Source organism: Malaclemys terrapin, chromosome 15 (genome assembly GCF_027887155.1).
Source record: "Malaclemys terrapin pileata isolate rMalTer1 chromosome 15, rMalTer1.hap1, whole genome shotgun sequence".
Taxonomy (NCBI): Eukaryota; Metazoa; Chordata; order Testudines; family Emydidae; genus Malaclemys; species Malaclemys terrapin.
In genome coordinates, this window is record NC_071519.1 from 12,434,257 (window position 1) to 12,461,879 (window position 27,623).

General features: G+C 48.5%; 1 protein-coding gene across 2 annotated transcripts; it reads left to right on the plus strand.

Moving 5' to 3' along the window:
- The first annotated feature begins 2,085 nt into the window (after window positions 1-2,085).
- On the plus strand, window positions 2,086-27,549 carry LOC128822981 (zinc finger protein 420-like). 2 transcript variants are annotated; one of them, XM_054004923.1, is made up of 5 exons: window positions 2,086-2,121; window positions 15,607-15,689; window positions 18,487-18,613; window positions 23,168-23,281; window positions 24,451-27,549. In XM_054004923.1, the coding sequence occupies exons 2-5, from the start codon at window positions 15,618-15,620 to the stop codon at window positions 26,496-26,498; spliced, it is 2,361 nt and encodes a 786-aa protein (XP_053860898.1). In that variant the 5' UTR covers window positions 2,086-2,121; window positions 15,607-15,617; the 3' UTR covers window positions 26,499-27,549. The 2 variants fall into 2 exon arrangements, with proteins under 2 accessions (XP_053860898.1, XP_053860899.1); XM_054004924.1 differs by having other exon boundaries at window positions 24,490-27,549.
- Window positions 27,550-27,623: the final 74 nt, after the last annotated feature.

Below are 27,623 nucleotides of genomic sequence, written 5' to 3' on the forward strand. Positions count from 1 at the left end.
TGGGAATGTCTCCAACCACGAGATGCTTTATAACAGACATTTAATAATTAAATGGAAAAAGACAAAATCTGACAGCTGAGGTCTATGTTAAGTCATTAAAGAGAAAAGGGTGGAAATCTGGAGAATTCTGGATTAATTTCAACAAAGTAAAGCGGAAAGTGAAAAAAGTGAATAATTTTATATCGATAGTCAATAGTAGGTAAAGAGGTAAAAGGAGAGTGAATTTCATAGTGTTATTTGACATACTGAGAGAAAGTGGGAAACATCTGCAAAACTTTTCTAAATATATTCCAAAATTTGAGAAAAGGTCAAAATCTGAGGATATTTTATGTTAATATTTTGTTATTAGTGAGACATGGAAAAAATCTCAGGGAATATTAAATTAGAAATAGCTAACTAGAAAGAAAGAAGGGCACATTTTTAGGATATTCTCCTGAAGACGAGATCTGTGTGTAGCTCAGAAATGTATCTCTATCACCAACTGAAGTGGGTCCAATACAAGATATTACCTCACCCACCTTATCTTTCTAAATGCAAAGCAAGGCACATTGGAGAGAAAAACTAGAGCTACTTTTAAACTTTACTGGGTGGTAAATTAACTATCACCTGTAGCCCATATAGCTAGCTTTAGCATTTCTTTGATGCAGCAGTAATGCAAGGAACCCACGGGCCAGTCTCCTGTAGGACACTGGCATCGGCAGTTAGCATAAGGCTCGAGGTCTTTGAACTCTGGCACAGATAACTGGCCAACGGGTCACCCCTAAGATTTGGGGAACTGGAAGTAGTGTCTAAGGGGGAACTTTGTCCGTAAAGACACCAGCCAACCAGAGGAACATGAGCTAACACCGGCCTTCGGCTAGAACATCCGCAGATGTCTGACCACAGGAGGGCCATGGCAACGAATTGACACATATGACACCAAGATGAGATCATTACTACACTAACCTATAGGAGGACACCCCAACATTAGTAGGGAGAGGAAATACAAATAGGGAAGAGGGGAGAAACCCCCACTGGACATGCATTGCACCTAGCGGCGTCAGCAGAACAGATTATCGGCTACACAACCCAAGAAAGGGATTTGCATGTTGCTGTAGACAGATCAATGAAAAGCTCCACTCAATGCACAGCTGCCAGCAAAAAAGCTAACAACATGTTCGGATTCATAAGGACTGGGATGGAGAATAACACCGAACATTTGTATACAAACCAAGGGGGCACCTCCAATACCCCGGGACCACCCCGGCTACTACAGCCCTGCACACGGGATAGTTTAGATCAATCTGTGAGAACTGGGGAAGAAACAGTCTAAAAAGAACCATTGGCTAATGAGAGAAACCCGCCCGGCGCTGAGAGCTGACCTCGAGGCAGTGAGGGGAGTGGGACAGTTTGGGGAGCTGCTGTCAGAGGGGAGTGAGGGGAGAGTGGAGCGGGGGGCTGGGGGGGGTCACGGGGCAGGGCGGGGGCCGGTCGGACGCGGGGGGGGGCGAACCCGGGGGGCAGGCCGAGGGGGGGGCCGTTGTTAGCGGCGCTGCCCGGCCCAGAGACCCCGTGGCCGAGGCCCCCCCGCAGCGCAGCGCCCGGCCGAGGGGCGGGGCCGCCAGGGACCAGGCTCCGCCCCCGGGACACGAGAGTTCGCCTGAGAAGCGGGAAGGCGCCAGGGGGCGGGGCCGCTGCTCCGCGGGGGGTCTGAGAGGCGCCGGCGGGCGGGGGAGGAGTTCTCTGCGGGGGGAGGGGTCAGGCTGACCCCGGGGCCCGCCCTTACCTGGGCTGCAGCGGGCGGAAGCGCCGCGGGACAGGCTGGGAGTTGTAGTTCCTGACTCTCCCAGAGCGGATGTGGGGGGGCGGGGTTCCGCACGCGCAGAGCTCACCGAGCGGCGTTTCCCAGAGCACCTGGCACGTGACCCCCCAGGCGTTGGGCTCCGGCAGCCCCGCCCAGGGCCGGGGGCGGGAGAACGGGGTGTGAGCAGCTGCTGGGCATGCGCAGATCCCTGCTGTTCCCTGGCGCTGCGGGGCTGGGCTGAACAACGGGGTCTGTGCCAGGGAGACCCATTAACCCCCCGGTGCCCGGCCCGGGCCCTGCCCCGGATCCGCCCCACGCTGCGGAGCTGCAGCCTCCAGGTACCGGAGCGAGCCCCGGGGGCGGGGCCGGGCGGTGACTCTGCCCCAGTGTCCGGGGGGGATCCGGCATCTCGCAGCGCCGGGATCTGCTCCCTGGAGCCCCACGGGGGGAGGGGACCGGCCCCACTGCGGGGGCAGTGAGACGGGCTGGGGGGGAGGCCTGGGCAAGGGGGCGGATGGAAAATGTCTGTGCAGCCCGGACATGGGGGGGGGGGGGGGGGAGAAGAGCCGGTGACCCCCGAGGAGCGGGGAGAGAAGGGGGGGGCTGAGATCCCCTCGGATTTACCGCTGCCCCCTCCCGTGGGGACCCCCCATCCTCTCCAGCCCTGCCCCCTTTCTCCCTAGAGAGCAACGAGCAACATCCAGGGTGATCCCCCCCCCCTTTCCTTTCAAATCCCTGACAAGTTCTCTGTTCTCCTCCCCCGATTGTGCCCCATTTTCCCTCCACTTTGCCAGTGGCCAGTTCAAATCCCAGGTTTTGGGTGACTTCCCCCCCCCATTTTTTGCTGCAGTGATTTGTCCTTGTTTAGGAGGGAAATCGGTCCCCTGAGTGATTTCTGAAATAGGCAGAGGCTGGGAGAGCCCTGAGACAGGGATGTGCTGGGCTGGGCTGGGCTGGCCTCTCTGCTGGCAACAGGGCATGGGAAGGCCCAGGAAGGGAAGGGAGGAGCAAGCGTCCCCCATGGAGACTGAACAGTCCCAGGTTTCCCAGTCCCAGCTACTTCCCCCACTCCCCCACCCAGCAGCCCCCCCCACCGCCTGCTAGTCACATTCCCAGACCCCACTGCCAGCCCTCCCCACAGCCAGTGACCTTCAGACTCCAGTCCCACTTCTTTGCCCTGTGAAAGCCACATCACCCAGGGCTCCCTGCCGGCCATGTGAATATGCTGCAAGAAAAATCCTCCCATTCTGTTGTCTGAATATCACTGTATAATCCCCTCAAATTTCTCCTCTTTTCTCTTGAACTGTCGAATGGTGATATAAAATCTCCCCAGATGTTGGTGCTTCTCTCTTACGTTGGCAAATATTTAGTTTGTGCCCCATTTTCTCCTCCGGTCTGAAATTCTGATATCAAATTCTTGAAAAATTTCCCGCTTTTCTCCCCAGGTGTCTGACTGAGATCAGGGCTCTTATCGTACGTGGCCCAGGCCTTGCCTGAGATCAGGTGCCCCAGTGTGCCGAGCACTGCACAACCCCTGACCAAGTTTGGGGCACTCATTGTGCCAGGAACTGCACTGACCCCTACAGACAGCAAGGACCTTGTTGTGCCGGGTGCTACAGTGACCCTGACTGAGCTCTGGGCCCCTGTTGTGCCAGGCCCTGCATGAACACAAAGTGAAATCAGGTCCCATTGTGCCAGGTGCTGCAGAGACGGCAAATAAAATCAGGGACCTTGTTGTTCCTGGAGCTGTGGAGACCCCGAGTGAGATCTGGGCCCTGTTCCGCCGGGCGCCGTGGAGACCCCGAGTGAGGTCAGACCCCACTATTGTGACAGGTGCTGTGGAGACCCCAAGTGAGATCTGGGCCCTGTTCTGCTGGGCTCTGCAGAGACCCCAACTGACATCAGGCCTCCCATTGTGCTAGGTAAAACTGAGACCTGGACTGAGATCACGGCCCCCCCTTGTGCCAGGCAGTGCACAACTGCGGCCCAGATTTCTGCCTCCATTGTGCTGGGCACTTCAGAGACCTCGACTGAGATCTGTGTCTCCGTTGGGCCTGGCACTGCACTGCCCCAGCCGCGATCATGCCCCACCACTGTACTGGTCACTGCACAGACCCTGACAAAGATCCTGGCCCAACATTTTGCCAGGCGCTGCAGGGACCCCAAACAAAATCAGGGATCCTGTAATGCTGGGAGTTGCAGAGCCCCCGACTGAGATCAGGCCCCCTGTTGTGCAGGGCTCTGCACAGACACTGACCAAGATCAGGGTCCCCCTTGTGACAGGTGCTGTTTTCCTCCTACCCACTGTCTACTTGGATTGTGATCTCTTTGGGGCAAGGACTGTCCCTCTCTGTCTGTGCAGTGCCCAGCACAATGGGGTGCTGATCTCAGTCAGGTTCTGTGCCATGCACAGCACGATGGGGACCTGATCTCCACCAGTGTGTGCAACGCAAGGCACAGTTCATAGACTCACAGACTTTAAGGGCAGAAGGGACCATCATGATCATCTAGTCTGACCTCCTGCACATCGCAGGCAAGAGAAACTCACCCACCCACTCCTGTAATAGCCCCCTAACCTCTGGCTGAGTTACTGAAGTCCTCAGATCATTATTTAAAAACTTCAAGTTACAAAAAAATCCACCATTTACAGTAGTTTAAACCTGCCAATGACCCGTGCTGCAGAGGAAGGCGAAAAAAACAACCCCAGGGTCTCTGCCAATCTGAGTCAGGGCAAAATTTCTTCCCATCCCCAAATATGGCAATCAGTTAGACCCTGAGCATGTGAGCAAGACCCAGCAGCCAGACACCTGGGAAAGAATTCTCTGTAGGAATTCAGAGCCCTCCCCATCTAGTGTCCCATCGCCGGCCTTTGGAGATATTTGCTGCTAGCAGTTGCAGACTGACTACAAGCCATTGTAGGCAGTCCCATCATACCATCTCCTCCATGAAGGTATCGAGCTCAGTCTTGAAGCCAGTTAGGTTTTTTGCCCCCACTGCTCCCCTTGGGAGGCTGTTCCAAAACTTCAGTCTGACAGTTAGAAACCTTCGCCTAATGTCAATCCAAAACTTGTTGATGGCCAATATCCATTTGTTCTAGTGCCAACATTGGTGCTTAACCTAAATAACTCCTCTCCTTCCCTGGTATTTATCCTTCTGATGTATTTCTAGAGAGCAATCATATCTCCCCCCAGCCTTCTTTTGGTTAGGCTAAACAAGCCAAGCTCTTTGAGTCTCCTCTCATATGGCAGATTTTCCATTCCTCAGATCATCCTAGTAGCCCTTCTCTGCACCTGTTCCAGTTTGAATTCATCCTTCTTAAACATGGGAGACCAGAATGGCCCACAGTATTTCAGATGAGGTCTCATCAGTGCCTTGTATAACAGTACTAACCCTTCCCTGGGTCTACGGGAAAAACCTCCCCTGATGCATCCTAGGACTGCGTTAACCTATTTCACGGCTGCATCACACTGGGGGTCCGGGGCTCTGATAGTTTGGGATGTTCCTTTTCCCATAGTCAGTTCTTTCCCTTTAGTGTTTCCCCCCCCCCCCGTTCCCAATGTCACTCTCTTCTTAACTTGCTTTGGTTATTTCAGTTCCAGTTTTTAAATGAGCTCTAATAATTGCAAAGCTGAAAACGATACCTAGTGAAGGTCTGCTGTAATTACCGGGTTCCCTATAGCATTTTCTGGTGTGGTGCATAAAGCAATGTCAAAGAGCCAAAAGCGATTTTAGGGCGAAAGGGCTCGTCGGGTATTTGCTCTCTAGGAAGCATGCCACCGGCCAGGGCTTGCAGCCTTTCAGGAGTGGTGCGCTGGATTGTATTTAGTAATCTCAAAATAAAAGGTTAAGACTGCTGGTTCACAATATCCAATGAGATCTTGCAAACAATTATACAAATAGACTCGAACGCTATTTAAACAACATGGTATTGATACCGATTCAAAACTAAAATTAAAATTACGAGATAAACGCATGCGAAATGAACTGACACCTAATTTCAATTTCTTAATGCCTGAAATTTTGACACTCACTGACACCAGTTTTTTTTAAAAGCGATGCACAGCACACAGTCAAGTTAATTCATGAAAGCACGCCAATTATTGACTGCTTTGTGTTGCATAAGCATCTGATTAAACAGCTAATTCAAACTGTACCACTGTAAATGGAAATGCATCAACACAGCTTAGCTCCAATGTGTTTAAATGTGAATGAAAAGTTTCTAAATTAAATACATGGCAGGATGATAAACCGGGGGAAATTACACAGAAGAGCCTCTATCCAGTCCTGTTCACTTCTTGTCCCAACCTCCCATGAGTTCTGGCCTCTTGGTGAACTCAGCTCCCAGCCCCACATCAGCTGTGCCCTCTCCCAGCCTAACCCATTTCTACTGCAGTTCTTCATCCCCCTCGTCCAGGCAGGGGTTGGCACTGCAGCCCCTAATCACTGTCTCACATACTGGGGCTATTTAGATTTCAGGGAGCGATTTATCAGTTACTGACCCTGGAAGGTGGGAGAGAGGAGAGGCTGAGAGGGAGTTTGCTCCCCACACTCTGTAGGGCCATGTTCAACCCTGGTAACCTCCATGTTACCTCATCCTCCACCCTCCCCCATGTGTCTCTGCTCATGTGTCAGTGTGTCACCTTCTAATCATAATGCCACTGGCCTCAGCAGAGCTCCCAGACAGGAGCTACATCACGATGGGGTTACGGTACTGAGAGTAAAATACATCACAGGGAAGGTGCAATTATCCTCAAAGGAAGCACTACAGTCCAGGAAGTGAAAGAGTTCAAGTATTTAGTTACTTAAAAGTACGCTTGAAAGGATTGGATTTTTATTAATAAATTGCAGTAAATGTTGATTTCACTGTACACGCACACAGATGAAAAAATGTATATAGGTAAAATACAGAAATGCTTCTGGAGAAAGTTGAGTTTGATTTAAGGATATTTACACTGTATATTTTGCATGTGACATTGACAGTTAGTGTTTGAACAGTTATAAAGATTTGGCTTTGGGAATCTCATTTACTGTAATTGAATAATTGTTGTCTGACCACCCCCATAACTTCCCACAGCTCTGAACATTGAAATCGTAAACATTGACAAAAGGGCTTAAAATAAATATATCATCTATTGAAATTAAAAAAAGAAATCGACAAAATGAATGTTGCTAAACCCACTGAACAGCAATTGCAATATGCTAGGGGATGGGATTTCACAGCTAAGGCACCAACCTTATTTCTGCCCTATAGTGATACCAGGCAATCACCATAAGGCTATGAATAAGGCATGTTAGTGTATAAAGTCCCAGATTAGATTATACCAATTTGTAAAGACACATGAGATCTTTCCCTCATGGTATCACCTTCACTGGGGTGTTTCTTTTATTGGTAATTCCCAGAAGTCAATAGATCAATAACATTCTATCAGTTATGAAGTGGCCATTTCGGATTTCTGTCGAGTGTCTACTATTTTGCACTAGGGGTCAGGTCCTTGGAAAGACGGAACCTTGGTTTCATTTTAACTTGTGCATGCCCAGCAGCTTCCGGAATTTGGTTCAAAGTATTTCCATGTTTCCCTGGCCTGTTCTTAAAAGTGCTGCTAGAGAGAGGCGGGAGGGGCAGGAACTCACTGCAGGATCAGTAGCTGAGTCCCTTAGATATTTATAGCTCATCGGAAGAAGGACGGGGATTGGTGGGTTTCTGGGGATTTAATAATAAACACACAAATATCGTCGTTCTTAATGAATTTTCATCTTCTAATTCCCATAACCCAGTAATTATCCCTGGCTGCCCCGGGGAGTCTGGGGAGGGAGTACTAGTAAACTCCTGGGGCCAGTGTGGAACCTAAGGCATAAGGATCTTTCTGTGGCCGGCTCAAAGTCACCCAGCGTGAAATTCACTTCAGTGGATAAATCCTTAGCTGCTGGGCTCTGCCGAGGGGTGGGGGGGTGAATTCCATCCCCCATTCCTGGGCATGGACACCCCTCCCCCCCCACAATCCTCACCCCGATCTCAGACACTACCTCAACCTTCCCCTGCAGTGATGGACCCACTTGATGCTGCCAGATCCATCTGCCATGGGACCTAGAGGGGGCAGAGGCCCAGCTCCAGAACTGCTACCCCTGCCCACAGCCACCATGCTGTGCTGGGGTTGCCCTGGCTTTCCAATCTGCAGATGGGTCCAGCTGTTTGGGGACCCTGCCCATGCACCCACCACACACAAACTTCCTCACAACACACATCCCAGGATGGGGAAGGACCATCAGGGACTGGCTGCAGCCTCCCCTTGCTGCTGTGAGAGGAATGGGGTGGTCCCTCATATAGGACACACACATACCCAGGCGCAGAAGGGAAATGTAGTTTCTTCCAGGGGCTTATAAATATTTGCTTTAGAGTCCTGAGCTATGTCTTCCTGTTTGTCTCCTTCTGCCACTTTCAGATCTCTTGGCAAGACCAGGTGGGTGAGGTCATTTCTTTTAGAACCAATTAAAAATCCCTGTCTTTGATATCCTGGGACCAACATGGCTACAACAACTCTCTTCCCTTTGTACCCCCTCCCACTTTCACCTCCCCCTCAGCTGAGACTGTCCCATGTAATGGGAAAATAAGGGTTCAGTCCTGTAACTGGATTGGGTCGTGCCAGCACTGACGGGAGTGAAAGCCTGTGTGCATTAATGACAGCAGCAGGTCTGGGACTCAGAGACATAGAGAGAAGAGATGGGAATGAGCAGGTTATGTTATGTGCAGGGTGTGAGTTACTCAGGCAGTAATTCTGTGCCGCTGCATATGCATAGAATTCACGTCCAGCGCAGAATTTCCTTTTTTTGCCTGAAGAAGATGCATTCTGTCTGAGAAGTGCTGCCATTCTGCCTTTCACCCACCAGAGGCCCCTGTGCACCAGAACAGCCAGCTGAGTTCATCTTGGTGGGAAATTGTTGCCCTGAGCTATACCACAAATGGGAAGAGAGTTAGTGGGTGCAACTTGGGAGAGTCCTGAGATACAGCTGCCTCTGGGGGTGGGGACAGAGTGGTCATTCTCTACTCACAAGGGGGTGTGGAAGGGGGCACAGGAGGAGCATGTGTCCCCCATGGAGACTGCCCAGCCCAAGGTTACCTAGTCCCAGCCGCTTCTACCCCCCACCATACCCCCAAACCTTTTCACCCCTCCAACTATCAGCTGCCAGTCTTCCCTCGCTGCTATCCCTTCCTGACTGGCAGAGAACCTCTAAGCTCTAGCCCCTTCAAGTTGCCTTGCCCAGGGCTTTGCTGCCTGTATGAATGGCAGGTAGGGATGTGTATTTGCTGAACATTCATCTAGTCAGTGTCACCTTCATTAATGCAGAGTTAAGGTTGCCCAGCAGTATGTTGGGCCCTGCAAGTGTCAAACCTCTAAAAACTCGAAAATACAGAGCTAATGTACATGCCAATGCAACCTTAACTCTGCCCCCTGGAGCTGGCAACAGCCACTAGGCAGTATCTGCCTCCACTCCAGCTGCACTCCCTGTGTTAGGTGTAGCTGCACTGAAAGGTAGAAGCATTAGTTAGAACAGCTTGGTGGTGGTGTGATTGTGATATGAGAAGATCTGGGTCTTAGTCCCCCAAGTGTGTGATGAAAGGAGAGAGGTGCCTGTGTACCTTGAGCTTCCAGTCTGTATCATTTCTGCACTGAGCTGTGCATATTGTCAGGAGGAAACAGGAGACTGTTTGCCTTGGGAATGGTCAGCAGTGAGATAGGCACACAGGCTGCTCTCAGATCCTAACGATGGGTAAGTGAATGTAGAATGTTAGCTGGAAATTCTGCAAGTAAGGATGAAAGAGTTGTAAAAAGGGATGAAGAGGTGTTCAGTTGACCAAATGTGCGGCTGTTTCTGGGGAGCAGATTGTGTCTGAGTGTAGAACAGGTGTCAGTAGCTCCTGTACAACGCAGCTCACCTAAAACCAAATTCCGTCTTAGCAAAGATAAAGTGCTTGATTCTGTGCCATGGTTGTCATTTTCCCTAGTACTTTAGTGATAGGCACTATCTCAAATAGCTGGGTGCACATAGGTGTCTTGTAGGAGTAAAGAAAGGGTCATTGCTCACATGGGTCAGAATTAGGATTACATTGGTGTGTACCTTATCTCTGCATTTCCTGACTATTACAAGTTTGAGTTTTGCTGATGTCTCTTCTGGAGGGGCACCAGACAGCTCCGGGCAACCTTAATTCCTGTGTTCGTAAAGTTATTTGGAAGTGAACTTCCTAGCTTTTTGCACAGAGCGATGTTGGCTGGAGGAGTTAGCAGCCCTAGAGGCAGTTGTGGGTCTCACACAAGTTTGCAATCAGGGGCACAGAGAAGTGCAATGAGTTACCCAAGGTCACCCAGCAGGCCCGTGGCAGAGCCAGGAATAGTCCCCATCCAGTGCTCTCTCCACGTAGTTGCTGGGTGATTCTGAAATGCTCCTCCCTTCTTCTGTACTTTTTGTTATGGTGGAATGGGAATAATGGTCATGCTACAAATATCTCTCTCCTTCTCCACCTCCTCCTCCTGCCACCATTTCCAGCTCGGCCTCTCCTTCTTGTCCATCCCCTCCAGCCCTCTCTTAGCACCATAGGAGCTAGTAGCTGTCTCCTGTCCTAGGCTGCTGCACACGTATTACAGGCAGCAGCAGCATACGGTCTGGCACATGCCACCTTGGTGATGTAGCCTGAGCTGGGCCCCTCACTGCTACCTCCAGCTGGGCCCCCTGCGCCTATCTCTGCCCAGTCTGCCCCGCCTCCAAACAGGCTCCCTATACACTCTGGCCTGCCCTCCACACCATACACGTGTAACATGTGCCTTTAAACTATTCATATTTTGGATTTGGGATGATTAAATTTGTGTTACCTTCAGTTCCCCCTCACCCCAGTTTCAGGTGTTTGGTGGTGCCCTGAGGGTTTTCCGTGGATAGTTTGGGAGGGAGCAAGGCTGGTCACTTGAGCCTTGAGTTACCTTGCAACTGACTAGTGAGGAGTGACGACTCCCTCTTGGGTGGATGGGCCAATCCCGGGGCCTGTTACCTCTCGGTGATTGATTTTCCATTCCAAGTCCATAAAGTAGATTTTCAATATAAATGCTTTGTTCCTTACATACGACCCGTACGTTGATCTCTCAGTCATTACGAGTCTTGACCAGTTATGAGCTTTCTGTAGACACCTCACATGACCATCCTCCAAGAGATGTGTTTGCTGTGATGGGTTTGTCAGGTCTCAGGTGAGAGCTGCTGGCAAAGGCCAAGTGACCCTTTGCCAAGGGATCTCTGTGTCACTGTCTGATCCCTGTAGGCCAGGGAGAGGACGACTTTCTGCCAATGGCCTTTAGGACGGGTGCTGAGTTCACTGCAGTGCCCCTTGTCCCCTCTCCATTTCCCTTCTCGGTGTGCTGTCTGGGACACTGCCCTGCTTCCTGCTCCACAGGCCACCCCGTATCTACTCCATGTGCCAGGCTGCTGGCAGCCCCCAGTGAGAGGCCATCCAGCCCATCAAACTGGTGCCCAACTGCTGGGCCTCAGGCCTTCTGGGGTGCACCTCTGTGAGTCCAATTTCCCCCTGCCCCAGGGGTGCTACAGGGGCATGTCCTTCTAGTGTGTCAGGGCTCCACCCTCTGGCTGAGGCCTCGGGGCACCTTCTTCCTCTCTCAGGGTACCAGGTGAAACAGCAAAAGAGCTGACTGTTAGCAAACAAGGGTAAATAAAGGAATGAAAGAAAAGAAATGGGGGAGGGGGGGGACTGTGGACAGATCCCATCAGGATATGGGCCCCTCTTACTTCTGGGGGCCCTGGGAGCATCTCAGTCCCCTGCAGAGTTTACTGGGTCTTCAGCGCAAGTTTCAGTCTGCTCCCCCTTTGAGCTCTGGGGATTCCCATCCTCCCTCAGTGAAGGCCAGAGCCCCAAATGCTGCCAGCCCTCTCTTTGGGGCTGGAGATGCTCCAGAGACTGTTCCCTTCCTAGAGTTGCTCCCCTCTGAGTAGAGTAGGTCTCTCCTGTTAACTCCTGCTCCAATCCTGGCATGGTTTGCAGGTGTGGAGGGGCTGGGCCTGTCCAGACTAAAGCAGCAGTTTAACCCTTTCTCTGCCAGCGTGGGCTTTATATAGCCCTTCACAGGCACCCAGACCCAGGGAATGGCCCCCTATCAACCCCATGCCTGATGTAGTGAGGCGACCCACTGGCAGCATTGTCTTTAAGGGTGCTGCTGCCTCCTGCTCCCACTTCCTCCCCTTCCCCTTTACTGCCACCACAGTGCATGTCACCTTCACTTCCTGAGGTGTGTTATAAAAAGAAGAACAGGAGTACTTGTGGCACCTTAGAGACTAACAAATTTGTTATTCTCTAAGGTGCCACAAGTACTCCTGTTCTTCTTTTTGCGGATACAGACTAACACGGCTGCTACTCTGAAACCTGAGGTGTGTTATGTTATCCCTTTCCCTACCCCGCCCCCTGGGATCCGTTGTGCACCATCTGTCACTCACCACTTTCTCCGGAGACAAGGCAGGTCCTGGGGCGCAGGTGATGCTATGCTGCAGAGCCATCATCACTGAAGGGGTGGCAGCCTTGACCCTCCTTGAAGGTTGCCGGGATGCTGACGTGCACTGGCGGAGAACTGGGGCTTGACTGAGTCCATAGACCATTTGGCCCACACTGCACTGTAAAGCCTGCTCTGCATTGCTGCCAATTGCTGCTGGTGGCGTTGTGCCCGTAAGTCTCTGTAACTCTGTCTTCAGTGACTTGAGGGCATGAGCACCAGCCTCAGGCAGACTGGGAAGAAGCAGGGAACAAACCCCAAATTGGTTGTGAGGTCTATATGGAGATTTCACCAACCAAGTATCCAGTGTAAACACTTCAGGGACTGTAACAGCATTAACATGGAATCATGGATAGTCCGCTTGGGTCATCCCATATGTCTCACCACCCAGGGGAGCCTACCTTTGTGACAGATGGTCCCGTACACCAGGGGTTCTCAACCTGTTTCTTTCTGAGGCCCCCCCAACATGCTATAAAAATTCCACAGCTCACATGGGCCACAATAACTGGTTTTCTGCATATAAAACCAGGGCTGGTGTTAGGGGGTAGCAAGCAGGGCAACTGCCTGGGGCCCCATGCCACAGGGGCCCCCACAAAGCTACATTGCTTAAGCTTTGGCTTCAACCCTGGGTGGTGGGGCTCAGGGCCCCAGACTTCAGCCCCATGTGCTGCGACTTCAGCCTTCTGCCTTGGGCCTCGGTGAGTCTCATGCTGGCCTTGCTTGGCAGCCCCCCTGAAACCTGCTCGTGGCCCACCGGGGGCCCCAGACCCCTGGTTGAGAACCACTGCCTTACCCCACGAATCTCAGCAATGTTCAGGTTACTGCCAGTACCAAAGAACCAGTCACTTGGGTTAATTGAATCTAGATCTCACAACAAAGACAACACTTGTAGCCAGTCCTGTAATAACCTGTATTAAGATTTATTTAAAAGGAAACAAGTTACAAAGTTAAAGCCGGTAATCATATAGATGCAGACGAGTTAGTTTTAAATTTCAAAAGGTAATAGAAACTTCTATAATAAGCAAGCTCTACATATTCTTTAGGTATAACCCAGGCTAAGCAGCTGGGGATCTCTTGCTTATGCCTAGAAACTTTTCCCCCCAGAGTTCAAGCAGCATACAGATGATCAGTTCCTTCTGTATGGGTTTTTTTATCTCCTTCCTGCCATGTGCTCTGAGCTGCAAACTCAGCTAATGGGAAGTCAAGAGCACAACAACGGTTGTTTGCCTTCTTTAACATCCCATAATACTCTATCTGGTGTTGATGGACCTTTCCTGCAAGGCAGGGTGTAATGCATTCTGTTGCCAATCAGCACTTCACATAGGTAAAGTCTCTCTCCTGTCGGGTGATTTACATAGCCACAGAGGCTCACAATGCAACTAGTCAGATTTTAACCCAGGCAGCAACTCGCAAGCATTCAATCAAGTCTAAACACTAAACACATTCTTGTCATTCTAATACCTGTTTTAACAATACTAACGCTGGTGAGTCAGACTGATTCCAGCTATGCGTTTGTCCATTTTCAGTTAAGACGTGGGGGCTTTTACAAGAGCTAACACCTCATCTGCCAGTGTCACAGGCAGGATGGGCAGGGATGGTGTCTCTAGCCTCTGTTTGCCAGAAGCTGGCATGGGTGACAGGGGATGGATCACATGATGATTCCCTGTTCTGTTCATTCCCTCTGGGGGGACCTGGCATTGGCCACTGAGCTAGATGGACCATTGGTCTGACGCAGTGGGCCGTTCTTATGTTCACAGTCTCTATCAGGAGTATCTACTCATCTGGACTCAATGGGGAGCCACAGAAAGAAACAAGGTGTGCTGAGACAAGGAGGCCCAGTCTCAGAGCCCCCAGGGTCACACTTGCCAAAAGCTAAAACTAGGCCCAGCCCATGAAAGGGGGCACTCCCAGGAGAGACTGTATAAAGGCTGGAGCATCAAACAACTTTGTAAACCTGAGACAGCTGCCTTGGGACAATGACAGGGAGAATCCCCCAAAGTGACTCCTTTGATTCTGCTCTTCTCTGGCCTTTGGTTCATAGAATCGTAGGACTGGAAGGGACCTCGAGAGGTCATCTAGTCCAGTCCCCTGCACTCAAGGCAGGACTAAGTATTATCTAGACCAGTGGTCTCCAAAGTGGGGTGCGCAAGAGGATCTTGGGGGTGCGCGGCAGGAGGAGCGCTTTATTTTTTTTATTATCATTATTTTGCTTCGTCAGGCGGGAGTCCGAGCTGCCTTTTTTTTTTTTTTTCTTTTTTCTTTTTGCTTCGGCAAAAATGGTGGAGCCGGCGTGGCAGTGGGTGCGTGCCATGCCTGACAGGTGTTTGTCCAGCCTTCTCTTAAAAATCCCCTGTGATGGAGAACCTCCCTAGGCAATTTATTCCAGTGCTTAACCACTCTGACAGTTAGGAAGTTTTTCCTAATGTCCAACCTAAACCACCCTTGCTGCAATTTAACCCCATTGCTTCTTGTCCTATTCTCAGTGGTTAAGAAGAACAATTTTTCTCCCTCCTCCTTTTAACAACCTGTTATGTACTTGAAAACTGTGGTCATGTCCCCTCTGTCTTCTCTTCTCCAGACTGAAAAAAATTGGGTTTGTTTAATCTTCCCTCATAGGTCATGTTTTCTAGACCTTTAATCATTTTTGTTGCTCTTCTCTGGACTTTCGCCAATTTGTCCACATCTTTCCTGAAATGTGGAGTGTAAGAATTACTTCTTGTCTTGCTTACAACACTCCTGCTAATACATCCCAGAATGATGTTTGCTTTTTTTTTTTTTTTTGCAACAGTGTTACACTGTTGACTCATATTGAGTTTGTGATCCATTATGACCCCCCAGATCCCTTTCCGCAGTACTCCTTCCTAGGCAGTCATTTCCCATTTTGCATGTGTGCAACTGATTGTTCCTTCCAAAGTGGAGTACTTTGCATGTTTTCTTATTGAATTTCATCCTATTTACTTCAGACCATTTATCCAGTTTGTCCAGATCATTTTGAATTGTAATCCTATCCTCCAAAGCACTTGCACCCGCTCCCAGCTTGGTGTTGTCCGCAAACTTGATAAGTGTAACAGGGAGACTCTGTTACTGGGTGAGTTTCACCATGTGTCAGAGGGTTACACCCTGGTGGGAGGAGGCTAGACCTGTACTGGAATAAGGTCACTCTGCTTCGCAGTGTGGCAGAACCTAGAATGTCCGTTAGCAGGGAAAAATATGGGGGGAATCAGCTTCTGGAATGGACAAAAGCCCCATCTGAATTCTCTCACATTGCCCTTCTCTCCCTGGCAGGCTACAGAATAATGTCCACGTTTCACTCCAGATCCTCCCATCCTCCCAGGGGAAAGGAAATGGCTGCAATGGAGCTGGCTCAGGTAAGGGATTATCAGGGAGCTGGTGGTGGGTTCTGCTTGGAGGGAGAGGAGCAGTAAATGTATAGGAGGGTGGGAGCTGCTGGAGGTGGTGGGAGGCAGGAAATATCTAGGGTGGAGAAAGGGAGGGGTCAGAATGTGAGAAACCTGCTGAGACTTGTGTAATCTAGGGTGTAATGGGTTGTCACCCCCGGGGTGCAGTCTAGGGGGCTTCTGGGAACCGCTGTGCCCTCTAACCCTCAAGCTGGGCTGGCCCTTCTCACACTGCTTTGCTGGATATTCAGCCAGCCTCTCCAGGCCCTGTTATCACCCAACATGACAGCAGGTGGCGCCATACACCCAACTAAGCTACCTGAATGCTTTACCTAAGCCACTCAAGGACAGATAGAAGACAACAGCCAATTTCCCAGCTCCCCAACCTTGCACACCTGCTGTAGTAGAAATCCAGAATTATACCATCTTATACTGCATAGGGATCTGTATAATGTAAGCCCATTAATATAGTTTGCCTTCCCCTCGATGTGGGAAAGATATGCACAACAAGCTTGTGCAAACCAAGCTGAGATTTTCCCCAGACACTTCACTCAAAATACACTGGTTAAGATAAAGCATAAAACAAGTTAATTAACTACAGAAAGATAGATTTTAAGTGATAAGTGATAGCAAACAGATCAAATCAGATTACTTAGCAAATAACCAAAAACTCAAACTAAGCCTAACATACTAGATGGATAGAATTTGAATGAGCAATTTCTCACCCTGACTGATGATACAAGCAGTCCACCAAGTTTCCATACACAAGCTAGAAATCCCTTTACCCTGGGACCAGCATTTTCCCCCAGTTCAGTCTTTGTTCTTCAGGTGTTTCCCAGAGTTCTCTTGTCTGGGGAATGAGGCCAAGAGATGATGTCACACCCCACCTTATTTAGCTTTTCCACATGGCAGGAACCCTTTGTTCCAAACTCAATTCCCAGTCCAGTTTGCGGAAAAATACAGGTACCAAAATGGAGTTCAGTGTCATGTGATCTGGTCACATGACCTAGCATGCCTTGCTGAGTCATAGTAGCCATGATTCATAGGCTGGCTGAAACATTCACAGGAGGGCTAAGCTCTTCCACAGTCCATTGTCTTTGTTGATAAGCCATGAGTGCTATCTGGCTTCCTCATTGTTGTACCTGGAAGATTAGTTGTGGGTGTTACCCAGAGTAAGCACATTTGAAATACAGAGTCAATATCCATAACTTCTGGTACAAACATGATCCATGCACACAAATAGGATAATCATATTCAACAAATCATAACTTTTTCAATGACACCGCACATGACGCATCTTGCACAAAATGCATCATAATTATGTCCTGATCATATTATAATCATACCACTATGCTGAATATGTGGTGTAGCGTCAGGGCCTAATTTCAAGGCACAGGAGTTGGGAATGGAACTTCCCCTCTTTGTGGAACAGGAAATAACTTCCCAGACTCCCAGTGCTGGAGCCTGAATCCACTCACACTTCATTAGTTACCACCACCCCCAATCTTTGTGGCAACTGCAAACTTTATCAGTGATGATTTTATATTCTCTTCTAGGCCATTGATAAGAATGTTAAATAGCACAGCGCCAAGAACCAATCCTTGCGGGAACCCGCTAGAAGTAAATCCACTCGACCATGATTCCCCATTTACAATCACAGTTTTTAATCTATTTAATGTATGCCATGTTTATTTTGTATCATTCTAGTTTTTTAGTCAAAATATTGTGCTGAACCAAGTCATATGCCTTACAGAAGTTTAGGTACCGAACTTTTGATCTCGTCCAATAACGATATCCAGTTAGTTTGATAGGATCTATTTTCTCTAAACCTTTGTTAATGGGTACTAATTATATTACCCTCCTTTAATTCTTTATTAATGAAATCCAGTATCGGCTGCTCCATTATCTTGCCCAGTATTGATGTCAGACTGACACTCTTATAATTAGCTAGGTTTATCTCTTTTACACTTTTTAAATATTGGCACAGCATTAGCTCTATTCCAGTCTTCTGGAATTTCCCCAGTGTTCCAAGTCCTAATTAAAATCAACATTAATAGTCCACCACGCTCCTCCACCAGGTCTTTTAAAACTCTTGGATACAAGTTATCTGGACCCTTTGAATTCAACATTTCTAACTTTAATAGCTGCTGTTTAATGTCCTCGTGAGTTATTGTTGGAATAAAAGAGTGTCGTCATCAACGTCTTATGATATGAGTACATCATCTGTTTTTCTCCAAATCCAGGAGATAAATATTTATTGAACACTTTTGCATTATTTGTGATAATTTTGCTGTTTCTGTCTAGTAATTTACCACTACCATTGTTAGGATTAATTTTGTACTTAATATACTTTTAAAAGCTTCCTTCTTATTTTCATTGATTGGTCATTGATTTCTGATAGTTTCCCTTACCAATTTTCTACAATTCTGACCTTCTAGCTTATAGTCTTTACTATTGACTTCCCCTTTCTTCCATATATTTTATTTGGAGAGTGTTGGGATTCCTACCAGGGAGCCACCAGCAGGGTCCAGAGAGAGCCCCATTTCCTATATCAAGCTCTGGCTAGTAGGTATGTGAAAACCCTGCCTCCATCTGTCAGCTGGGAGACACAAAGGTTCTCGCTTTCTACCCTCTGATGCCTCCTTGCTGCTCTAAGCAAGGTGGGGTGGGACTCTGTTAACATGTGCTACCTGGGGCTGCTGTTCCGTGAATAGTGGGGCTGTGACTGGGGCAGCGGGTACTGAGTATTGGACTCTTGCTCTTTCAGGAGCCAGTGACTTTCAAGGAGATGGCTGTGGATTTCACCAGGGAAGAGGGGGCTTTGCTGGACCCCACTCAGAGAGCCTTCTACAGGGATGTTATGCAGGAGAACTATGAGACGGTGGTCTTGCTGGGTAAGGAGTCCTGTTCCCTTGGTTATTAGAAGCTGTGGGGGCTCTAAAGAACCTGAGTAGTAGTAACTATACCTTTATTCATCATACAAGTTTTGACAAGTTTCCTTGCCCCCCTTTTTTTTGCCTCATCTCCTACCCACTAGTATAATTTTTGGACATGTGCCTTTTCAGTGTTGTCAGTCATTTTAAAATTGCATTTAATGTATCCTTATTGGATACATTAATAACTACAGTTTTTATGCCTTTCTCATTTTAAGAGGAAAATATGCTGCCTGTAGAATTCTAAATTGAGTAAATAGGTGTATGATTCATGCATAGCTTGTGTGACAGTCAATGAGCTCCGCGTTTGATACGAGAGTGTATAATGTTACTTTTCAGGACCCCACCGGTGAAGGGAGAACAGAGCCGTGGGAGGGGAGGAGAAGAGGGGCAGTAGATAAAATTCTGGGGTGCCAGGACATGGGGAGGGTGTGTGCAGGATTAGAGCTAAGAAGCAGCAGGGAGGGAGGAGCTAGTGAAAGACGAGGAGGGAACACAAGAAGTTCCCAAGGTGCCGGGAGGTGGTGCTGACTGAGAGTAATGGGACGAAGGGGAGGGGAGTGTGGAGGAAGGGCACCCAGGAAGTGGGCTGGGTGTGTCAGTGGGAGGGAGAAGAGGTTTGGGGATCTAGAGCTGTGGGAGATCCCAGACTTTTAACCCCGAATCCCTACCCAAGCCTTTTTGCTTTAGAGCCTACACTCCGATTTTATTTCTGTTCAGTTTCACTTCATTATACATTTTCCCCTCAAATATTATTTTAACTCCTGGCTATCCTCCTTCCTCATATAACCTCCCCATCTCTATTCACAGCGACCCTGGCCACCAATCCTGAGTCCTTGCTGCATTCCTCCCTCCCAGAGCAGGGCCACTACCCTGGCACAAATGGACACTTTGTTGATGATGTCACAGGGTGGTAGTGTTGCCTGTACAATTTTTACACCTGTGTATTGGGGTACAACTTGACCTTGTACATGGCTGCTCAAAGTTAATTGAGAAGATGGAATTTTGTTAAACACACAGAAGCTTGATTTAATGCAGACAGTTATAATTGGAATCATAGGCAAGGATCAATACACATAACGACAGACTAAGATAAGTATAGTAAAGAGGGTCTTGTACTGTGCATACTTACAAGTTATGGATACCATTGGAAACAAAGATGGAGGGGCAAGGGAGACCATCAGAAGGGAGGCCCTGCTTCAGTTTACACTGTCTCGGGGACTTGACAAAATGAAAAAATGGTAACTAGGAGAGGTATTTTATCCGCTTCCTTATGGTAATAGGATGGCTATATACCATATCTGCTCCTTTACTCTGATTACAATAATGTCAATAGCTGCCCCAACCCATATGTGGCCTTTGGGAAGTCCATAATTAAACATCAAGCATTAATACTCATGATTTACATCACTTATTTATTAATAATTCCAATATATGAATGCAGTCCAACTGCTGAGATACTTCATAGCAACCTAATTTCTAAAGCCCACCCCAACTTCCTTCTTTCAGAATCCTGTGGCATATTGCACCTGTTTGTGGTTCCTTGTTAGTCTCTCAAAATGAGGGTGCAAAATATCTGACCTGGAATTCTCTCCTTAGGCCTATTCCGGTAAATCCCACACTTCAGCATAACTGCTCCCAAAAAGCCTCAACCTAATATAAGTCCCTTAACTGTAGCAAGATTAATAACCCATTTATCTATGTTCACCTCCTTGCCCCTCCATGCATGTTCCAAGCTAATAAACAATACTCTAATAATGACATTTTACCTCTAGCGAGTATAAAATTGCCCATGAGACTAGGTCCTAGATCATAAAATCAGGTCGGGGTCAACAGGAGTAAGAGTTTGGAGAGAATCTTGTCCCCTCTCTCTCCATCTGCAGCAGCCACAAGCTGTTTTCCCTCCAGGCTCCTTGGATCTTTGAGCCTGTCCCTCCTAGGTTGCATGGCCCAGTTCTTGTTTCTTACATTCTCCTTTTCCAGAAGAATTAGAGGCTGTTGCTCCTGAATTTTAGTGTTTAATTCCCCAGCCGTCTCCAGACACTGGGGGAGTTTAATTCTCCCTCCCATTACACCTGAGTCACTAGATTTTCTAATTCCCCCAAATGTGCTTTTGTGATGTCACAGTTCTGGGGTAGCTAAACCTTAGACCTGCCTCCATGGTGTGCTCAAGGAATGGCTGCTCAGGTATCAGGCCTCTAGCCAGCCCCTGTCTATGGGTGGGGACCCACATGCCTCTCCTTTTTGACCAGGGTTTGAGGATTGCAGCTTGTCCTCCACTGTGTTCACTGTACTAAGGCTTTCTCTCCAAGGGCTGTGAGCAGTGTGTGTGTGTGATAGAGGTGGGAATTTTGGTGATATTTGTATGATGCCAATACACACCTCAGTTTCCCTCTGTGATGGGGATTGCTATGATTATAAAGAGCAGGAGACATAAGGTGTTTTGTCACGTAGCTGTTATGGGGTGATATGAATGGGTTATTAAGGACTGGCTGGGATCAACCTACATCAATGGAATACCCGACAGAGACAAGGAAATAATTGTCACCTGTCCATGGGAGGATCTCCACTTGGCTGAATGAAGCATACATGGGCTCATCATGTTTTTGGGAGCAGGAAGAACTGGGCTCTCAGATGCAGAAAGCTCTGCCGGAGCAAAGACAAATGGACAGGCACAGTGAAAGGAAACCAAACTGTTTTCTACAGCAGCAGGGCTCAAGGGCATTGGCCAATATAGACTATATTGTCTTCTTTGCTTCTCTGTGCTAAGCTAAGGACTTTCCAATGCTGTGTTTCGGTTGAGTCTGCCCAGTGTCACAACAAAAGCTTGCTCTGTGCGTTGAATGAGGAACAGTCTCTCTGAACAGGAGTGTCGTTCAGCTGGACCTGCTGACAGAGCTCACAGGTTGAAATAGAAGTGTTGAAGCCAGAGGCTCAGTCTCAGGTGTTGAACCTACATGGCCTATCCTTGTGGAAGAGTGGAACCCCTTGGAGATGTAGTGCATTCAAGGGGCACCTCCCAAGGACTGTTTAAAAGCCAGGGCATTGCACAGATCCTATGGATCCATGACAGTGTGCCAGAAGTTAAGCCTTATGGGGAAAAGATAGAAAACAAGAAAAGGATCTAAATGCGTATTTACCATCACCCCCTCATCAGTCCTCGTGGGAATCCCTGATCGGTTCCAAAGTGTATTAAAACCTTCCTTAAAGGCTTACCTCTTGGTTATCAGGTCATGTCAGTTTTGTTAGATGGATTTCCCTTCACCCTCCCACTTTCCTGGTTCTTGTCACACAGACAGAAACAGCAAAAGACCAGAAGTCCGAAGCACAGACAATGCAATGTTTATTGGGGTTAGTTTCCAAGCAGGCATATTCCAAAGCCCTTCACACTAGTTGGGCTTATGTCTATACGCCAATAGAGTCTGTTCCCCAGTGTCCCCCTTTCCAGCTCTGATGCCGCAGAGCGTTTACCCTGCGTCCCCCTTCCCAGCTCTGAATCCGCAGAGCCTTGCCTATGTCCCTTTTCCCCATTCCCTGTTCCCGTTCCCCCCCTTAACAAACATGATTCCAATTTCCTTTCCCCCTCCTGGCTGACCCCAGTTTATATAGTAATATTCTCAGCTATACCTGAACCAGTCATTTTACTGAAATTTAACTAACGAATTCTAACATATTGTAACATAAATTTCTAACCAATTATATCCCACTACCCTAATTAACTTACACCTAGCAAAATTAATTGTACAGCGCACAGAAACAATTAGAGAATCAGACAGATTAACAATAGAAAAGTGGGGGCCATAAAGATAAAATATACAGAAATGAGGGTTTCACAACCACAGCCGTTGAGAAGGGATTTCTTGCCAGACAGATGCTCTCTTAAGATCTGTTTCTTTATCTGGTGGTGATGGGCACTATCGGGACAGGATCATCTTCCTAACAGCCCAATACCGCCTTATTTCAGTGTGACGGGTTTGGGATGTGATGATGTGACCGTTCGCTTCCCAGCTTATGGCTGTCCCTGCTGCTTAGCCAAAGAACAAGGCCTCAGACTCTCCTAGTGAGCAAAGGCCCAGACACAGGCAGACTGTGATTTTGATTCTTTGTTTTTATACCCCTGTAACTAGCTAAGTGATAAAAATACACCTAAGATCTTAAAGTCTAGGCTTCACAGGCAGGCCTGAATATCTATATTCTAACGGTGGGTTCTACCGCTTCCCCCATTTTGTGTCTGTCTTGTCTCTTTAGATTGTAAATTCTTCAGGGCATGGGCCATCTACTATTCTGTGTTTGTACTTTGCCTAGCACAATGACCCACTGTTAGTTGGTTCTTAGGCACTACGGTAATGAATATGGTTTATAATAATAATAATTTTCCTGCCACTTTGAGCCAAAGGAGATGGCCTTGGGATGTTACAGCTTAAAAATGAGCTGGGCTTAAAGCCATGGAATATTCTTTGTGATAAGTATCCCACAAACTCCACTGATCTCTCTTCTTTTCTTTGCCTTGAGTAGAGTTTCCAGTTTCCAAACCTGATGTGATCTCGCGGCTGGAACGAGGGGAAGAGCCGTGGGTCCCACACCTCCAGGGCTCTGAGAAAGAAGTACTCCCGAGAGGTGCCTGCACAGGTGAGTGTAGTGGTTCCTTGCTCTCCCGCTCGGAGGGAAGCCACTTGGTCTAGTTGCCTTTGGGCTTGTCTGGCCAAGGCACAACTGCAGAACAGTCTAGGGCCCTGTCTCCACCCAAGGTGGAGCAAGGCCCCCCAGGTCCTCTCGATCCCAGCCCCACAAAGTCACGGCCAGGCTTTAGCCTGGGCTTGGGGAGGCTCAAGCTGCCAGCAATTAAACAGTCTCAAGTCTGGCTTTAGCCTGGGCGAGTCTCAGGCAGCCAGCAAAGCAACAGTCTATAAGGGAGCTGGTAAGGGAGGCTCCTTCTTCAGAGCAGGAGCTTCCCTGCACAGTGTAGGCAGTCGGCCACCCCGGGGTGGGGTGGAAGGGGGATGTGGGCCCACCCTACTCCACCACGTCCCAGCCCAGGGCCCTGGCAGAGGCAGGATTGGCTGCCCCTGCGTCGGCGGGGATCCAGCCGCAACACGCCAACTGGCCCACACGCAGCTCCACAGTCGGCTGCTCTGTGGCTGCCCCTAGACCACTTCCTGCCTCCCCAGGGTTTGGTACCTCTCTCTTCCAGAGCTTCTCAGGCTCCTCTCAGTACACCCGCAGCCGGTAGTCTGGGCCACTCCTCATCGAAGTCTCCCACTTCTGTGGCTGTGGACAGCCGGAGTGTCCTTCTCCTCTGGGGATTCTGCCTCTTTTACTTCCGGCCCTGCCCCGGCATTTCCTGCAATGGGGGCGGTGCAGGCTAGGCTCGGCCCACCAAGTGGAGTGTAGTGGTCCCTCGTTCTCCCGCCCAGAGGGAGACCAGTCGGCCTCATTACAGTGAGGAATTGGTTAAACCAACTCAAAAACTGTCTACAGGAAACATTTGGGATGCCCTACAAAGACCTTGTGAGCTCTCCAAGTTCAGGATTGTTCCCTGCAGATGTGGAATCATGGCAGATGTCACTCATGGCTTCCCACCTATTCTGACTGACAACTTGCAGCAGGTGTCTCCCCTTTCTTGCTTTCCTCTGAATGGTCTCATGAGATACAGACCAAAACTGATCCCTTCCTCTCTCCTCTGGGGAAGGGTTTGGGGAAAATCAGCTCCTGATAGGTTTGGTCTCTCCCGCAAGTATTTTGGTTTGTTCATTCTTTTTCCATTCCTCTCTCTGAGATTTCCTTTCTCTCCGGCTCAGGGAGTGACCTATGTCTGGATTCTCTCTGTCTCCCATCAGGTGATGGGATGGTGAGTGAGAACGAGGAGGAGAAACCCCAGCAGGAAGATGCTGAGCAAGTAGAACCACATGGAACGTTATCAGGAAGATCCAAAGGGAATGTTTCCGGGAGTTGTGCACTCCCAGAAAAAGCAAAAGCCTGTGAGACTCAGCACAGGCCAGAGGAAAACTTCAGTAGCCACTCAAACCTTATTACACGCGAGAGAATCAACTTGGAAGAGACACGCTACACATGCCATAAGTGTGGGAAAAGCTTCAATCGGAGCTCAACCCTTCTCACACATTGGAGAACCCACACTGGCGAGAAACCCTACACGTGCTCTGAGTGCGGGAAAAGCTTCAATCGGAGCTCTGCCCTGATCACACATCGGCGAATCCACACTGGTGAGAAACCTTATGCATGCTCTGAGTGTGGGAAAAGCTTCAGTCAGAGGCCACACCTTACCGCACATCAGACAATCCACACGGGTGAGAAACCTTATGAATGCTCTGAGTGTGGGAAATGCTTCATTGATAGTTCAACCCTCATCTCACATCAGCGAATCCACACAGGAGAGACGCCCTATACGTGCTCTGAGTGTGGGAAAAGCTTTAATCAGCACTCACACCTTATCACACATCGTAGAATCCACACAGGAGAGACGCCCTATACATGCTCTGAGTGCGGGAAAAGCTTCAATCAGAGCTCAAACCTTATCAAACATAGGAGAATCCACACGGGTGAGAAACCTCATGGATGCTCCGAGTGTGGAAAACGCTTCATTCATAGTTCAGCCCTCATCTCACATCAGAGAATCCACACGGGAGAGAAACCTCATGGATGCTCCGAGTGTGGGAAACGCTTCAGTGATAGTTCAGCCCTCATCTCACATCAGCGAATCCACACAGGAGAGAGACCATACACATGCTCGGAGTGTGGGAAAAGTTTTAGTCGGCGCTCAGCTCTTATCACACATAGTAGAATCCACACAGGAGAGAAACTCTACACGTGCTCTGAGTGCGGGAAAAGCTTCAATCGGAGCTCAAACCTTATTACACACAGGAGAATCCACACGGGTGAGAAACCTTATGGATGCTCTGAGTGTGGAAAACGCTTCATTCATAGTTCAGCCCTCATCTCACATCAGCGAATCCACACAGGAGAGAAGCCCTACACATGCTCTGAGTGCGGGAAAAGCTTCAATCAGAGCTCTGCCTTGATCACACATCAGAGAATCCACACAGGAGAGACGCCCTTCACATGCTCTGAGTGTGGAAAAAGCTTCAATAAGAGCTCAAACCTTGTCGCACATAGGAGAATCCACACGGGTGAAAAACCTTATGGATGTTCTCAGTGTGGGAAACGCTTCATTGATAGTTCAACCCTCACCTCACATCAGCGAATCCACACAGGAGAGAGGCCCTACACATGCTCTGAGTGTGGGAAAAGCTTCAATCAGAGCTCAAACCTTATCAAACATCAGAGAATCCACACAGGAGAGACGCCCTTCACATGCCCTGAGTGTGGGAATAGCTTTAGCCAGCACTCTCAACTTATCACACATTGTAGAATCCACACAGGAGAGAAACCCTACACGTGCTCTGAGTGTGGGAAACGCTTCAGTTATAGCTCAGCCCTTACCACACATCAGAGAATCCACACGGGTGAGAAACCTTATGGATGCTCTCAGTGTGGGAAACGCTTCATTCATCGTTCAGCCCTCACCTCACATCAGCGAATCCACACAGGAGAGAAGCCCTACACGTGCTCTGAGTGCGGGAAAAGCTTCAATCAGAACTCTACCCTGATCGTACATCAGAGAATCCACACAGGAGAGACGCCCTTCACATGTTCTGAGTGTGGGAAAAGCTTCAATCAAAGCTCAAACCTTATTAAACATCAGAGAATTCACATGAGAGAGACGCCCTATGGATTATCTGAGTGTGGGAAAAGCTTCAATCAGAGCTCAAGCCTTATTAGACCTCAGAAAATCCACATGGGAGAGAACTGTAATAAATGCCTTGACTAGGACTGGCCAAATAATGTTTTGTTTTTAAATCTCATTTTCTAATTCCCATATAAGGATCATCGAAGAGAGACTGACTGCCAGGATCCCAGGACTGATCCCCCTCTGGGGAATGAAGCACAACGGCGAAAGGCTGTGTAGCCTTCACTAGTCTCCTTGTACCTGAAAAGCCTGCTAGCCTGAAGTGCTGGGCCATCTGTCATTACCTGGTTCCTCAACTGCAGCTACAGTTCCTACTCCAGGTGACTCCAAAGCCGAAGAGCTGCAGAGATCCAACCCCTTGTAATCTTTGCAATTTATTTTCCTTTTTCTATTTTTGTCTATTGTTTTTTATGGACATGGAGCCTTCCAGCCTTTCTATTCGATTGGGGTGTAACCGTGTGGCTCAGTGGGTGTGAGTGTGTGAACACTGAAATCTACACAGGGAAGATGCTAAGAATAGTTCCCCAAATCTTAATAGCCTTAAAACTCTGCCCTATGAAATGACTTCAGGCATGCTCCTTTCCCTATGGAAGCATTGCAAGGAATTGAGCTGTCAGATGTACGTTGTTCAGCAAGAGCTGTTTGAAGTTCTTTTACTGCTGTCTCTATAAGGTCTGTCTGTGTGTTTTGGGGCGAGAGGGTGAGGAGAAGTATTAGCGACACAATAGTGAAATCTAAGGAGAAAACTAATGAGCTTTGATGCTGTGGGCTAAATTTAAGCAATAATTCGGTTTTGGTATTGAAATATGCAGCTGGCTAAATCTGGAATGCACTGCCTTGGCGAAAATCTCTGGGGTTTCGTCATCACTAAATATGCACCTGTCTCCTTGGGTTGCTGTTTTAGGATTTATAAGGGTTGATTTTCTGCTGTATTCATCTGATGGTTTGACTAAATTGATGACTTGATTCCAACACAATATCCTTGTTAACTCATTGATTTACTGATTTGACCTGAACTTTCACACTGTATTGTTTAACCCTTTGTTAGCTGAGTAGTATTTATAGTCATTTAGCCTTAGTGATGTGTGTTCTTGGTTTTATTTGTTCATGTTAATAAAACATGTAACTGGGATCTTGAGTTATTTCTTTCAATAAGCAACAGGGCCTGGAGCTGTGGAGAATGTGAGCGGAGATCAGCCACTCCCC

Excerpts from the sequence above, each read along its gene's own strand:
- LOC128822981 (XM_054004923.1), top strand. The coding sequence starts at position 15,618 with ATGTCCACGTTTCACTCCAGATCCTCCCATCCTCCCAGGGGAAAGGAA. Across the intron at positions 18,614-23,167 it reads TGAGACGGTGGTCTTGCTGG|AGTTTCCAGTTTCCAAACCT; the intron begins GTAAGGAGTCCT and ends TGCCTTGAGTAG. Across the intron at positions 23,282-24,450 it reads CCCGAGAGGTGCCTGCACAG|GGAGTGACCTATGTCTGGAT; the intron begins GTGAGTGTAGTG and ends TCTCCGGCTCAG.